The sequence below is a fragment of the Thamnophis elegans genome, chromosome Z, assembly GCF_009769535.1.
Source record: "Thamnophis elegans isolate rThaEle1 chromosome Z, rThaEle1.pri, whole genome shotgun sequence".
Taxonomy (NCBI): domain Eukaryota; kingdom Metazoa; phylum Chordata; class Lepidosauria; order Squamata; family Colubridae; genus Thamnophis; species Thamnophis elegans.
In genome coordinates, this window is record NC_045558.1 from 38,925,641 (window position 1) to 38,941,287 (window position 15,647).

The following is a 15,647-nucleotide window of genomic DNA, read 5'->3' on the forward strand; positions in this document are numbered from 1 at the left end:
TACTAAAGTATTCCTTCAATTTTTAGGAAAAGATTAAAATAGTTTAGTGCCAACATTGAATGGCAAATGGATAAACAATTACATCCAACTTACAATTGCCTTTAGGGTGGCTTGTTACTTGTGAGATGTAAAGCCTAGCATTGTTCTGTTGCATTAAAATTCCTTTCTTGTGCTTCCAAATTCTCTTTCATCATTATTTTAAAGTTTTCAATATAGTGATGAATTGATATCAATACCAGGGGACAAGAAAATTCACATGAATAATACCACCTGTACCATCCCAACCTATAGCAATCAGATTTTTTTTGTGGAAGCCTGGATTTTGATTTTTTCCTGCATATAAAATGTTTGTAATAATATTCCATTAATAAATTCTTCATTTCTGGATGAAGTTAGTTATCACAATGATAACTAAAGTTTTGTCATCAATCACACTGCTGTGGAGAAATTCTTAATCTTTATCTTTATTTCCCAATAAATTTGTGGCCAAATTTCAACTGTTGAAACTTCATTTCTGCTAATAGCATGCAAGGAACCCATCTTTCACAAATTTTTCACTATTGAAGAACATCACTAATGTGATTACACATTCCTGTAAAATGCCAAGCTTTCCCCTTTGTTCTAATTGTTGATTGTTCTTAATTGTCCATTTTTGTGTAAAATTTAAATAGAATAGCGCTGGAATAGAGCTTGGAAGTCTTCTAATCCAACCTTCTGTTCAAGCAGAAAACCCTATACAGAGAAGTCATTGTCCAGTGTCTTCTTAAAAACCTCCAGTGGTGAGGCACCTACAACTTCTGAGGGCCAGCTCTTTCACTGGTTAATTGTTCTCACTGTTAGGAAACGTCTCCGTTTCTGGTTGCTTCTTAGTTGCTTCTCTCCTTGATTAGTTCACATCCATTTTATCTTGTGCTGCCTACAAGTGCTTCGTAAATAAGTCGACCCCCTCCTCTTTGTGGCAACCTCTCAAATACTGGAATACTGCTACCTTGTTACCCCTTGACCTTTTTTCTCTAGACTTGAGAAGCCGAAATTCTGCAACCATTCTTCATATGTTTTAGTCTTCAGGTCTAAGATAAATATATTAGTTGCTTTTTTTGTACATTTTTCAGTATCTTTTTTGTAATGTGGTGACCCAAACTGGATGCAGTATTCCAGACGTGGCCTTACTAAAGCTTTATAAAGTGATACTAATACTTCACACGATTTTTTTTATTCTGTGCCTCTGTTATACAAGCAAGGATTGTATTAGCTTTTTGGGTTGCTGCCACACTGCTGCTAGCTTATATTTAAATGCTTGTCTACTAGGACTCCAGGTCTCCAACCTCTCATATTGTTCAAGTCTGTCAATACTTTTTTGGATCCTGAGCTTGACTTCAGGGATGTTGGCTATTCTTACCAGCTTAGTGTCATCTGCAAATTTGATGAGTTCCCCTTCTATTTCATCATATGAAGATGTTGGAAGAGTACTGGGCCCAAGATGGAACTCTGTGGTACCCCACTGCTTAATTCTCTTCATGTAGATCTAATACCATTAAGAACAACTCTTTCGGTATGGCTTGTCAGCCAATTACAAATCCATCTGGGGATGATGCTGTCTATCCCCATTTATTGTTACATCTCACAGATTGTTTACTTGAATTTGTAAGCCTACCACAGATTGTCTACTTCTTTGTTGATGAAACAAACGAACCCAATTTGTCAAGTTCACATTTTTTGTGCAGTGATACACAATATTCAAATCAACAAAGTCATTATCATAAACAACAGGAATTTGGTGGTGAATCTCAGTTGCAGGGACTCCTCTGGTAGTCAAAAATTCAATCACAGCATGTTACTTAAAGTTTACTGATGAGTATTCATTGCAAGCTTCCATTTTAAAACAATAGTACCACAACCTGTTCTCACAGTAATTTTATGTCAACATGAAACATGTCATGTCAGAACAAAAAAAAAACCAAATATTAAACACCAGACCTTCAATATATCAGTACTGCCATCTGTTGGTAATATAACATTGAAGCATCACTTTTCATTCAATCCTTATATAAGGCAGTCTCCTCCTGTATAATTTTCTCCAGAAGTTAAGGTGATGAGGAAACCATTATGGAGATATTCTTCTACTTGAAACTATCTTAACTTTCATGGTCTTTGGATGAACTTTGGAAGAGAGCATTCCTCTCTTCTTTTATTTCATTTTAGCTTTAAAGAATAAGCCAAGGAACTTAAAACCTTTTCGCTTCAGATTCAGATTAAATGCTCATAATTTGTATCAGACAAACACAATATTAGTAATGCGGTCAATTGAATTTAATAGATTAAATATAACTTTGTCAGTCAATTAAATTTTGGATGACAATTTATTTTAAAATGCATAAAAAGACTAACTGCTAATACTAGTATGGCAAATGATGACTGTTCTGCCAAGATCATATGACACACTGAATCATAACATTGCCAACCACATTTTAGCAGTAAGTATTTTGAGAGTCCATTTAATTTATGGTTCACTTTACTGTGCAAGCAAAGAAAATTATGTAATCACAGTGCAATTAAGTACCATGAGTTAGCATGTTGTGTAAACACAGTATTTATGAAAAGAACAATAGACTCCCATTTTGAATGAGTTGCCAGGTCATCAGTTTGGGCTTTGTGATATCTAAAGAGCCCACACAATTTTCCAGGAATACATTATATAAGCTGTTGCTCTAGCTAGTGAAACCAATTTAAGAAGTAAATAAATGAATAGCCAAGACAAATTGACCAGGGATTATTACTGTTTTTCATACTAACCATACATACTTTTCAGACCTAGCTTTTCTATTATGCCATCTGTGGGTAGCAGTGTGAAGTAGATACCAAATTCTGTGGACCACCACATATTTTACATTGATACAAAGGTTTGTTGAAAACAGGAGAAATTGGGTCAAATGACCCTGATAAGCTGTAATAGAAAATAAAAATGATGGCTGACTGTAGTAGTGTTTTATGTGCTCCAAATATAACCATAAGCAGGGTGTTGGGGAAGCTTTTATAAGAGCAGGAGGGCTCATGTAGGTGCCAAGTATTGTTTTCTACTTAACTAGTTTGGAGTTTGGAGTTTATTCAATTTGTAGGCTGCCCTATTCCCCAAAGGGACTCAGGGCGGCTGAACAAAGCCAAGGGAGGGGAAATTACAAAAAGTAAGACAAAGACTATCAGACAATACGAACAATTTAAAAGCACAACAGACACAACAAATTTGAGTAGGGGGGGGGGGACTCAACCCCAGGCTTGCTGCGACAGCCAGATCTTCACGGCCGCCGGAAGGCCTGAAGGGTGGAGAGGGTCCGAATCTCCACGGGGAGCTTGTTCCAAAGGGCCGGGGCAGCCACAGAGAAGGCCCTCCTCCGAGTAGTCACCAGCCGTCATTAACTGGTGGCGTCATTAACGGTAGTCGCCAATCATCATTAACTATGATCCCCATGGCAGCCTTTCAACCAGCTTCTTTTATAAAAGTGCCTGAAACTGAAAAATAGAGTTGGCAATCTTCATTGACTAGATTTAACCAGAGGGGATTCCATCACTTGATTAAATTTCATCGTACATTTCAAAAATGAATTAATTAACCTTTTAAATCTATTATTTCAAAGATAATCCATAGAATCCATTCATTATAACTGTCCTGTGCTATGGAATTTAATGGATTTGATGGACTGTTAGGAAACTTCTGACATTTTGGGGAAAATATCAATAGTCACCTTAAACTGAATAATTGAACTATGTAATAATTCTGAAAGTGCCTTATTTATATAAATACTTTTGTCAACGCTCAATCATTTGTGTTATTGACAATTTCAATAGAAGATTACGGGAGAAAAACCTTTTTCTCTAGAGGGATCAGTGTTTCTTCAAGCTTCCCTTAGCCTTATACTTAATGGCTACATGTGATACTTCTCCACTTTGACTTGAGTGTTGGTTCAAAACCATGTTTAACAATCTATTTAGCTATTTTTTCAATCTATAGTTCACTTATTTTTTCCTGCTCTAACTTTGGCTATACCTTTTCAAAACTGACGACATTAAACCTACTGATACTTTTATTTTCTACATTAATAGTCATACTTTGTCTAAAAGGGATCCATATTGGGATAACAAATTGGAGATTTGTTATCTGAACAACTGTTGTGGGCTGCATCTTGAAATTTCCTTGTGCATTTCCTAGGCTTTGGTTTCTAGGACTGTTAAGAAACAGGTGGATGGATTACTTAGATCAGTGTGTCTCAAACTTGGAAACTTTAAGATGAGTGGGTTTCAACTCCCAAAATTCCCTAGCCAATTTATAGCAGATGTTCTAAACCTAATATTGACTTGAGAGTACTAGGATGGGAACAGAATAAAATTGGAACAAATGTACATAAATTGGTAAATAGATATGTTAAGAAAGGCTAAAGAATAAATACAAAAATAAAAGGAGCATAGAAAGAATATTTTCAAGCCTCCAAATTCTTGCTGAACCTATTGCATACTACAGAAAATCCTATTTCCTACTAATAAAATGAAACAACCATTATTCACTGAAATATTCTGGATTCTGCCCATTAGCAGAAAACATTGAATCATGTAACATCTTGCCACCCCACCCTACCCATATTTCAAAATAGGAAGCCACTGTTCATGTACACCTCATTTATTCCTGGATTGCTCAATAAATCTTGAATGGGTGGCGAGTTGCTATCTTCTTTAATATCGCTTGCTCAAGGAAATAACATAAAAACTCTACATTCATCTCTTGTGACAATAAGGTGTTAACTAATACTGAAACTCCTCTCATTATTAAATAGGAATACCTTAACATAAAGTGTAATGAGTTTCATGAATCTGCATGGGCAGACTTTTGAAATGTGTGTGCATACATATATGATTGGTGAAAAACTTTTGTGATTTGAATTCACAATCCTTCTTCATCCCGAATGAAGAGCTTGTATTCAACTACTGACTTATTAGAAGCCAACCATCTAACTATGCCAAAATTAAGTTAATAAAACCAAGTCATACTCATGATAAAATGAGTATCTTTTTGGTTCTGTAATTAAATCTGGGTTATGACAAAGCTTTCAGCTCCTAACCAGCTGAATAATTTCTTTCATATATACTAAATAAAATTACAAGTGCAACCCCAAAGGTTTTGAAATCAGAAGTATTCTACTTTTTCTGTAGATATCATTTTTTAAAGCATGACACAAAAGATTTTTATGTCATTGATATCATTCATGTAACACTATTTAGAGTAGTTCAGGTTTTCTTACTATTTTTCTAAAGTTCTCAGGTAGCGTATTTTCTGATAGATAATATTTTTGGAATTGGTTTCTGCCAGTATCTGTCCTAAATTTAATTCTTGTTTAATTTGAAACCATTAATTTTGATGCAAGAAATCAGGTATATTATGCTGAATTATTTTTGAATATGTTATAAATCAGGAAGTTTGGACAAAAAAGTAGCGCAACATCCATTTTGTATTAGCTGAAAAGTTAGCAGTGAAATCCATGTTCCTTGGGAAAGATATAGATATGTCATTATCCTGTCATGTTCTGTCAACCAAAAAACAATATAAATTTAAATGGTGAGCTATAATTTTTTTTCATCACCATCTTTCTATATGAAAACTATTTTATTTCATTTTCCTTTTCCTTTTTATACAATCACTTATATACTGTGCAATTAAAAAAGCAATAAACACAACTCATCTTCTATTCCACCATGGAAAACCAACATAACACTTCAATCCTCCATACACCCTTTCTTCTCCCCCTCCAACTTTCATTTCTCCCCTCCAGCATTCCCCTCTTCTACTTCCCCTCCCCCTCAAACATTCCTTTCTCCCCTTCCCTCCATCTCGCCCTCCTTACATTCCCCTCTCACTCCCTCTTGACTCCTCCCTCTTCTTTCCCTCTACTCCTCACTTCGGTGTATTTCTACTATTCATTAATCTATTCAATTTGTATTTTACACTAAAATTATAAGAAAAGAAAAAAAAGGGAAAAGAAAAGAAAAAGAAAAAAAAAGAAAAAAGAGCAACAGTATACAAGTGCATCCTTATTGTTTTGAAAATTGAAACTATATCTCCACCCTCCCCCCCTCCCCCCATAAACCCCCCTCCCTAGCCCCCTTCCGACTTCCCAGATCCCATTCCCGGCATAACTCCTTTATCAAGCACAGTCTGGAGTATATTAAAACCGAATAGATTAAGAATTAAAAGATAAAAAATAAAGAAACAAGGAAAGAAATAATAATTTTAAAAAAAGAGACTTGGATAACTTTGAATTTTTATATAAATTGTTTATGATTTATTCTCTAGGGTGAGGAGGGCGGAGATTGTGATGTTTCTGGATTGTGGCTTAGGTTGAATGGAGTTGGGAAGTGTGGTGCAGACGGGAGGGTAGTGAAGGTTCAATTAGAGCTTATTTTGAGCCAGAAAGTAAGTTGATTTTTATAGAAATTGCCATTGCTATTTGAATATAATGTTTGGAAGGAAATATTCAGGGAGTTCGAAGGAAGGCGGAGCAAACATGAGAGGAGTACTGATGATAATAAAATATATATATGGACACGGGTAGAGGCAGGATGAGAGGAGTTAGAAAGGAAACCGTGAGAAATATTTGAGGTGTTTAAATTGCTTTATAGAAAAGGAGGTAAAAGAGAAAGGTTTGGAAATGGACACATATTTAGATAAAGAGATAAGGCCCCTAGCTACAGTAGAGGTTTATTTGATTAACTCACTTGGTTTCAACATAGTTTGAAATCCTGCAAGTAATAAATTAACTGAGATTAGGAATGATGCACATTGCTTAAGTTTTAATAATGATGGGAAGCTGAGCTTAATGTAGTTTATTGATTTTTCCCTTTTTTTCTTTTTTTTTCATCACCATCTTTCAAAGCCTTTAGATGTTAGACTGTTCAAGGCACCTACTCCTGCAGATTAACAGAGTTGGAAGGAATCTTGTAGGTCATCTAGTCCAACCCCCACCCAGTAGGAGACCCTACACTATTTCTGACAGATCGCAATCCAGTCTTTATTTGAAAACCTCCAGTGATGAAGGTCCCATAAGTTCTGAAGGCAAGCTGTTTCATTGGTTGATTGTTATGTCAGAAAATTCCTTATTTCTAGGTTGAATTCCTCCTTTATCAGTTTCCATCCATTATTCCTTGTGTGGCCTTCATGTGTTTTGGAAAATGTATTGACATGTTCCTACAACAGTCCCTCAAATATTGAAATACTGTTACCTTGTCACTCCCGGCCCTTCTCTTCTCTAGACTAAGTGTGCCCAGTTCCTGTAACAGTTGTTTTAGCCATTAGTCCCCTAATAATCTTTGTTCCTTTTCTATTAGACACCCTCCCCAAAAATAATATTGATTTGCTGTATTTACACCTTTGCTAAAATGTAATAATTTTGATTTATAATTAGAAGACAATAGAACATAAAAGTTGGAATCATATAATCAAAAGCATTTTATAGCTGTTAGAATGTTAGAAATATACAGTAGCTTTCTTTCCAACTACTTTCCTCCAAGCTAGTTGGAAAGGAATTTCATTTCTGACATTCTGTGATGCAAATATAGCATTCCTGTCATCTTCCATCAATTGCCTCCCGCATCTCTATCCTCTCTCAAGGCTTGTTATTAGTTAAATAATCCATGACAATAAAGTTCATGCCGTCTTTGCTTATTTTAAGGATAAGGGTATTGTTCCTGCAAGAAGTTCCATCCTTTCTCCCTCAGATAAACTGGTTATCTACCTTAAAGTATATTCGGGTGTTTAATAGTAGTCATTCCAGGATAGCTCAGCAAAACTGTCTCGATTAAAATGAAAACTTCACGTTAACATGAAATACGTCTACAATCTCCCTTCTGCCATCATATATTTCCTTCCTGAGCCGATATTCCTGTCCCACAGTAATAGTTTATGTCATATTAAAAGCACTTCATCGTTCATCCAGATAACTTTCGCCTTCAATGGGAATTAATGGTAGCACTGAAGCTATCCACTCATTCCAGGGCAATTCAGTGGATACAGAGCTACTGCATTGTAATAGTCTTAACTCAGGAAGAACTGGGTTGAAATGTCTATTTGACCACTTAGTACATTGAGTAACTCTGGGCAAGTCACTTTCAGCCCAATTTCAAAGAATTGCCACAGATGGAAGAAAATCAGGAGGGATTTGTGTACACTGCTTTGAGTAGAAGCTGGATATAAATAATAAAGTCTATAAGCACTGTGTTCTCATTGACTTCATAGTTATGTAGGATTGTAGCCCAACACAGATTTCAATGACTTATTCCAATTGATATTCCTGGTGTGAAAGTATTTACTTATGGGAAACTTATATTAACTACATTGTATGTAAATTATTTTTGATTATAAGTTTCCTTGCTTCATATAGATTCATAAAAGTGATGCAAAAATGGACAGCAAAATCCTTGATTTTGTAATAGTGGCATTAAGATTTTCAAATACACAGGTTAATACATTTTATGTGTTTATTTATTTTGTTACATTTAGTGCCTACAACAATAAAAAGGAAGAAAGTGAAAGGAGTGTAAACAGAAGTAAAACCTTAAAATAAACATTGAAAAAGGAACACAATTAGAATACATCAATATGATAACCAAAAAGACAGGTGGGTGGACAGAAAAGAACAAGGATGGAAGATGGAGTCAGCCATCTATCTTGCATCTACCTCTGGTGTGAATTCCATTTGGTTGTCAGGAAATTGGCAGACACAGGTTTTCAGACTCTTGTAGAAGTATAGGAGGGTAGGGGCAGACCTTACTTTCAAGGTAAAGTTTTCCAAAGGGCAGGCACAGCAACAGAGAAGGCTCTTCTTCTAGAACTTGGTAGTTGGCGTTCTTTGACTGATGGGTCCTTTCTGTTGGCATGAGTAGAGTGGGCTTGTCCTGGCAAGACGAGGTGGTTCATTAGGTAGCCTGGACCTATTCCTTTAAGGGCTTTAAAGGTCATAACCAACACCTTGAGCTACACTCAGAAGTAGACCCTAAAGTTTGTGAAACAGAAATATATTATGGGCCATCCTAGGGATTCCAAAGATTGCTTTCACTGCTGCACTTTGCACAAGCTGAAGCTTCTGAATGAACTTCGAGGGTAGCGCCTTGTGGAGTGCATTGCAACAATCCAGGTGAGAGATAAATAGGGCTTGAGTGCAGGGAGCCATGATCCAGGAATGGTTGAGACTTGTGCACAAACCAGAACTGTGTATAAGGTCTACTGATCATGACTGCTATTTGCACTTTGAGCAACATATGTGAGTTCAGGAAAACCACTAAGTTGCAAATTGGATCTTCATGGGATACTGCAACCCTGTCTAACTAGAGATGACAAACACTCAAATCCTGAGGCTCGATGCGCCCAGTCTTGCTAGGATTCAGTCTAAGTCTGTAGTCCCTTGTTCAGATCCCTACAGTCTGCGGGCATCACAAGAGGGCAGATACGGCATCACTCGGATTGCCATAGGTAGAGCTGATAATATTTCAACCCATGGTAATGAGTTACTTCAATATTTCAGTTGTTAATCCCCAACTCTATCATGCATTATCAGTTGCTGTTAATTAAATCTAGATAGACAACTCTCAAAGACAGAGGGTTTTTTTTTTGCTTTCCATTTTTATATTATACAAGAGGAAGAGGCAAAACATATTTTCCTAGTTCATATGTTATTTTTTTCTACTGAAGTTTGCTAGTTGAGCCCAATATCTTTTAAACATAATCTTTGTGCTTAGAATGGTGTAATCTCTTGAACTGGAACTTCTAGATATTTACTTGTTCTTCCTGCCCAGTGTGAACAATTTGCCTGCTATGCTATGCACACATTTCATAAAAATAGCAAACCTGTTCTATATTAATAAATCTTCAAAAACAGTGTATCATTATCAGTCCAACCAGATGCATATTTACAATGAAGAAAACCCCTTGCATTCAATGCAGGCACTGGTATGCAGGCTACAGTTATATTTCAACACAAGAGAAATTGAAGAAAAATACACAACAAAGGATGCTATTTATAGTATCAATATACTAAAAATCAGTATGGATCAAATCTATACAATCAAAATGCATACCCTTTTAAAAAAACAATTAACTAAGAACAATATTAACATACATTCCAAACACTGTATTTTTGTTTAATCAGATATTCCTGCAGAAAGGATTGTTCACTTTTCTTTCCCCAGCTTAAGGTGCACTTCAATGCAACTTTCATCTCATCCAGAATTTGAAATATTATAGTTGGAATTTCTCTTAGAAGCAATTAACACAATCATGTGCTGCTCATATTAGCAGTTCTATTACATTAACAAATGAAAGAATATTTTTAATTAATCTAGGTAAGTATAATGCTTTATCTATTTCCAATAAATTTTCATCACTAAATTAGATCTTTCCCAATAAATCTTTAACTATCATTCAATACTTTTATATGTAATATATATACTACAATGAAACTATTTGAAATATATAAAATGCTAAGCAAATTTTGATTATCCCCTTTCTACAGATATTAATTTTACAATGAGTGTTATTGCTATTCTTCGTGCACGTATTAACATAACAATATATAGTAATGCTTAGGTTACCCATATGCTTGCACAACAAGATTAGAAATAATTCCATGTTGTTTTAAGAATTTTAGCCTCTGACTTAAAAGTAGGTTCTGTAAATATATTACAAAGTCATACAAATTAGTTTTAAAAAATATAGAGAGATACAAAATAAACTTCATTTAAAATAGCCATTCCATTTAGAATTATAGCTTGATATTCCTGACAGATTCAAACCAAGTTAAGTCTCAAAGTGCTTTGTAACTTGAGACTATAGTAAACAATTATGGTATGCCTGGAAATCCTGAAAGGCAGATAGCAAGGAAAAAATCCTATTGTTCCATTTTATTCCACCATTTTTCAAATTTTTCCTTCAATTTTTCAATGATTGGATTAATACAACATGCTTACCTTAATCCCAAATCAATTCTTTTTCTGGATATTCATAATACACTGCATTTTTAAATAAACAGCTGAGTTTGTGCAATAAAAAAATAGCTAAGGTTAAAAGCCAAAATAAGCAAGGGCAAACTACTTCCAACATTTTGCCTAGAAAACTGTAGAGACTGGTCCAAGGTATCACTAGGAGTCAACCCTGATTTAAAGGAACCAACCACCCCAAGCTGTAACCAAGTTTAATTATGTTAATACAACAAAGATTTTAACTTACCTATTATTAACTATGTTATGTCAATCGCATCAACAAAAAGATAAACAAAGAGTTCAATCTTGTGCTGCTATAAATTAGCATATAGATTCAGCAGATGGCAAAATCTGGTTGACCTTATCAAGTTAGGAAACTAAATAATAAGTAGAAAATCATTTCCACAGTGTTGAATCCACTCATGGATATGTCCAATAATTCATCAAGCTGAATTCAAGCCCCCCCCTTTTGAAATATTAAAAATGACTAGAAGTACTATTAGCACATTAATGGCAGTGTTCTTTTTAATAAAATGTTAAGTGAGGTAAGATTATCATTTATACATTGAAATTTCAGATTAGTTTTCCATTTATTGTAGAATATTTTCCATTAAAAAAAGCTAATAGAGGCAAATAAAGAAGGCCCCTATGAATTAAAAAAAACTTTTTCTGAAGAAGCATTTGGCCTTAACATTGTCAATACAAGCCACAGTTTGACAAACAACAATATTAGTTGAAATGGCAGGCAAATTCAGTCTCTAGCTACTATGTTACTGTGTAATTTTTAAAAATGAAAAAAGTAATCAATGTAACAATCATTGATAAGTTAATGGGCATTCATCTTTTTGATATCACTTGAATTTAATACTGAAAGCAAAACAGAGTAAATCATAACATAAAAAGTGTTTATGAAACAATAGCTAGTTTGGAAACATAGGAATTAATTAAAACTGTTTTGTCACAATATATTTTCATTAATTAATTAAATCTATGAAAAAATGGTATAAATGAATTTTGGAATTCCTATGTTTCAAATTAAAAAAAACAGCATTTATGTCATGATTTCTCTGCCAATAAGCATCTTGCCCATGAACAAGAAAAGGAAAACAACTACTTAGAAATATGACCAATATTACACAACACTGATAATGTTGTATAGCTAAAAAGCAGATGGGACAACCACACAGATATGATATATTTCTAATTTGCTAGGAATGAACTGCCACTCCCAAAAAAGCCCATATACAGGTTGAAAGGAAAAACAAGTATAATTAAATACTCTAAATCAAGACAAACCTGTACACAATTACAGAAGGAGTTGGCTGTTCTGCAATCAGCTAAGAAGTAGTTGAATCAGAAAGGCTTCCTTGGATTTATATAGTCTTTACAGTAGCTAATGCTTAGCTCCCATTAAGAAAATCATGAGTCAGTTTAGAAAGATACATGGCTCAGTGCCTAGTTTCTATTGGAAATCAATAGCCAAGTTCATACTATATCCAAGGAAATATATTCAATTGATACATACAATGAAGTAGTGTGATTATCATAAAGCAGCTTTCCCAAATTTGTGTCCAAGCTCACTGGTTCTATATCTGAATTTCTTAAACTTGACCATTTTTAAGATATGTAGACTTGAACTCTCAGAATTTCCCAGCTGGCATGGCTGAAAGTTCAAATCCATACAACTTAAATTTGCCAAGCTGAGAAACACTTTTCTATGTGTTTGATTATGGGGAGTGGAAATCCTGGGAACTGCAGTCTTAACTATATTTATATAGAACTATTAACATATCTGGATCATAGAGCAACCTATATAGATGACTATATGCATTATTGATAGAATTGACAATAGAGCTCTATGACTCAATTTCTAGGAAAAAATGTTTTTTCCTCTAGCAATATAACTTACTTCTTACTTAACATCAGTATTGCATTTCCTCCCCTGAATACATTATTCTGAACTCTTTCAGAATTTGTTCAGATCATGCAGCAATTGTGTTCTTTTGATAAATGTTTACTAACTAAATAGCTTTAAATAAAAATGAGGTAAAATTGGTGATGCTTGAAAATTAATGACTCAATTTTTTTCAAGTTAAAGGAATACATTTAGGAATTAATTTTCACAAAGATTCCAAATTTTCCTTGGTGAAAATGTTCCTGCTTAATATTCCTGTTTGATATTGCAAGGAGACTAGTTATAGAATATCTTCCTAAATTTGAAAATGAATGTTATTCTTCATCCAACATGGAGAAAGCACTAGCCCGAAGAACCTCCATGCAATTGACCAGGATTAGAGCTCCAGTTATTTCTCGCCATTGTTTGGTCACAGGGTTTTTCATTTTGTCCAAAGCTAAATGCAGATCTTGCAACATATCTCTGTAACTGTCTCCATGGTGAGCACTCCAGGTATAGAGAAAATCATAAGCTGGTTTCCACATCATCTGAAATATAACAAAATCGTGTTTAGATCGAAAAACAGTTCAATAATTTTTCACGGGTGTAGGTATGCTGGTCTTTTTGTATTCGGATCTTTTCCCATGTAAGATTGAAATTGTCTTGGCAATGTTTCGGCGAGGTCTCACTCGCCATCTTCAGGTTGGGTTTGGGGCTTAAAGCGTAGTCGGAGCTGCCGTCTTTCTATAAATCTTGGTGGGAGGGTGTGGAGTGCTGGTTTTGTTTCAGTAAGTGGAATGATTGGTCGTGTGGTTGTATAATGATTGGTAGATTGGTGCTGATTGGTGCTGGCTTTGTGTCTGTTGTTATTTCGTGTTGTAATGGCCTGTGTGGTGGGTGGGGCTCATTTGTTAACTAGGGCTGGTTTCCAGATTTCTGGTAGGCAGGAGGTATCATCACGTTTATTCGTGTTGTGGAAGTGTTTCTCCATTTTTATAGGTTCCATAATTATTCTCTTGTTGAAGTGTTCAGTTTTGGAGATTAACTATGGTATTTTGGGGTGTAGGCTGTTGAGATGTGTGAGGAAGTTGCCCAGTTTTTCTTTCCCATGTGGCCAAATGACAAAAGTGTCATCAACATATCTAAGCCAGAGTTTGGGTTTGTGTTCATATTTAACTAAGGCGTTAGTTCCAAAATGTTCCATGTATGTTTGCGATGATGGGTGAGAGGGGTGATCTCATGGGTGCTCCTTCTATCTGTTTCTTTTTCCATTATGGATGAAGTATGTGTTGGTTAGGCAGTGGTAGGTCAGGTCCACAACCCCCTTAAACACATCCAACCATTGCCTAAACAACAAATACTTCATCTATAATGGACAAAGATACAAATAGATAGAAGGAGCACCCATGGGATCACCCCTCTCACCCACCATCACAAACTTTTACATGGAACATTTTGAAACTAACACCTTAGATAAATCTGAACCCAAACCCAAACTCTGGCTTAGATATGTTGATGACACTTTCGTGATTTGGCCACATGGGAAAGAAAAACTGGGCAACTTCCTAACACATCTCAACAGCCTACACCTCAAAATACAATTCACCATGGAAATAGAAGCAAATAACCAACTTCCCTTTCTGGACATCCTAATCTACAAAAAAACCCAATGGCTCCCTGGGACACACCATATACAGGAAAAAACACACACACCAACCGCTACTTAAACACACAATCCCATCCCACCCTGCACAGATCAACTCTGTAGCCAAGACCGTCATCTTTAGAACCAAACGCCTAGCTGACAAAGACCACCTGAAAACTGAATTACACACTCTCACAAACATATTAATCTCCAACGGATTACAAAAGAAAAACAATTACCAACCTAATCCAAAGGGAGAGTCCCCGCAAAAACTGAGACACAGAACAGGACAACAGCATCACCCTCCTCCCTTACATCAAAGACACCACAGATAAAATCAGCAAAATTCTCCACAAACACAATATCAAGACAGCCTTCAACACTGACCAAAAAATAGCCAACATCTTAAGAAACCCCAAAGACAAAATCCAGCTAGAAAACCAAGAAGTCTACGAAATACCATGCAAAATCTGCCCTGCAACATACATAGGACAAACGAACAGGAGAATAAATACATGCATTGCAGAACACAAGAATGCAGTAAGAAAAAAAGAAAAAACTTCCTCTCTTTTCTAGCACCTTAAAGCTACAGGACATGATATTAATTTTGAAGGAATCAGGTTAATCTGCAAAACTGAACACTTCAACAAGAGAATAATTATGGAAGCTTTCGAAATAGAGGAACACCCACACAACATGAATAAACATGACAATACCTCCTACTTACCAGACATCTGGAAACCAGCTCTAGTCAACAAATGAGCCCCACCCACCACCCAGGCCGTTACAACATGAAACAACAATGGACACACAGCCAGCACCAATCAGCACCAATCTACCAATCATGATACAACCACATGACCAATCATTCCACTTACTGAAACAAAGCCAGCTCTTCACACACACAGCACCAATATTTATAAAAAAACAGCAGTTCTGACCACACTTTAAGCCCAAAACCCAGCCTCAATATGGCGAGTGAGACCTCGCTAAAACATTGCCAAGACAATCTCAATCTTACATGGGAAAAGACTCAAATACAACAAGAGCACCATACATACATACATATATACATACATACATATATACATACAT

The 15,647-nt window shown here is 35.5% G+C and overlaps 1 protein-coding gene across 2 annotated transcripts in view; it reads right to left on the reverse strand.

Moving 5' to 3' along the window:
- Nucleotides 1-8,503: 8,503 nt before the first annotated feature.
- The window catches only part of MACC1 (MET transcriptional regulator MACC1), a 33,344-nt gene continuing 26,200 nt past the window's right edge, over nucleotides 8,504-15,647 (reverse strand). For both annotated transcript variants that reach the window (XM_032235490.1, XM_032235491.1), the window contains exon 5: nucleotides 8,504-13,455. In XM_032235490.1, the coding sequence (XP_032091381.1) occupies nucleotides 13,243-13,455 (213 nt within the window). In that variant the 3' untranslated portion in view covers nucleotides 8,504-13,242. The remainder of the gene's footprint in view (nucleotides 13,456-15,647) is intronic.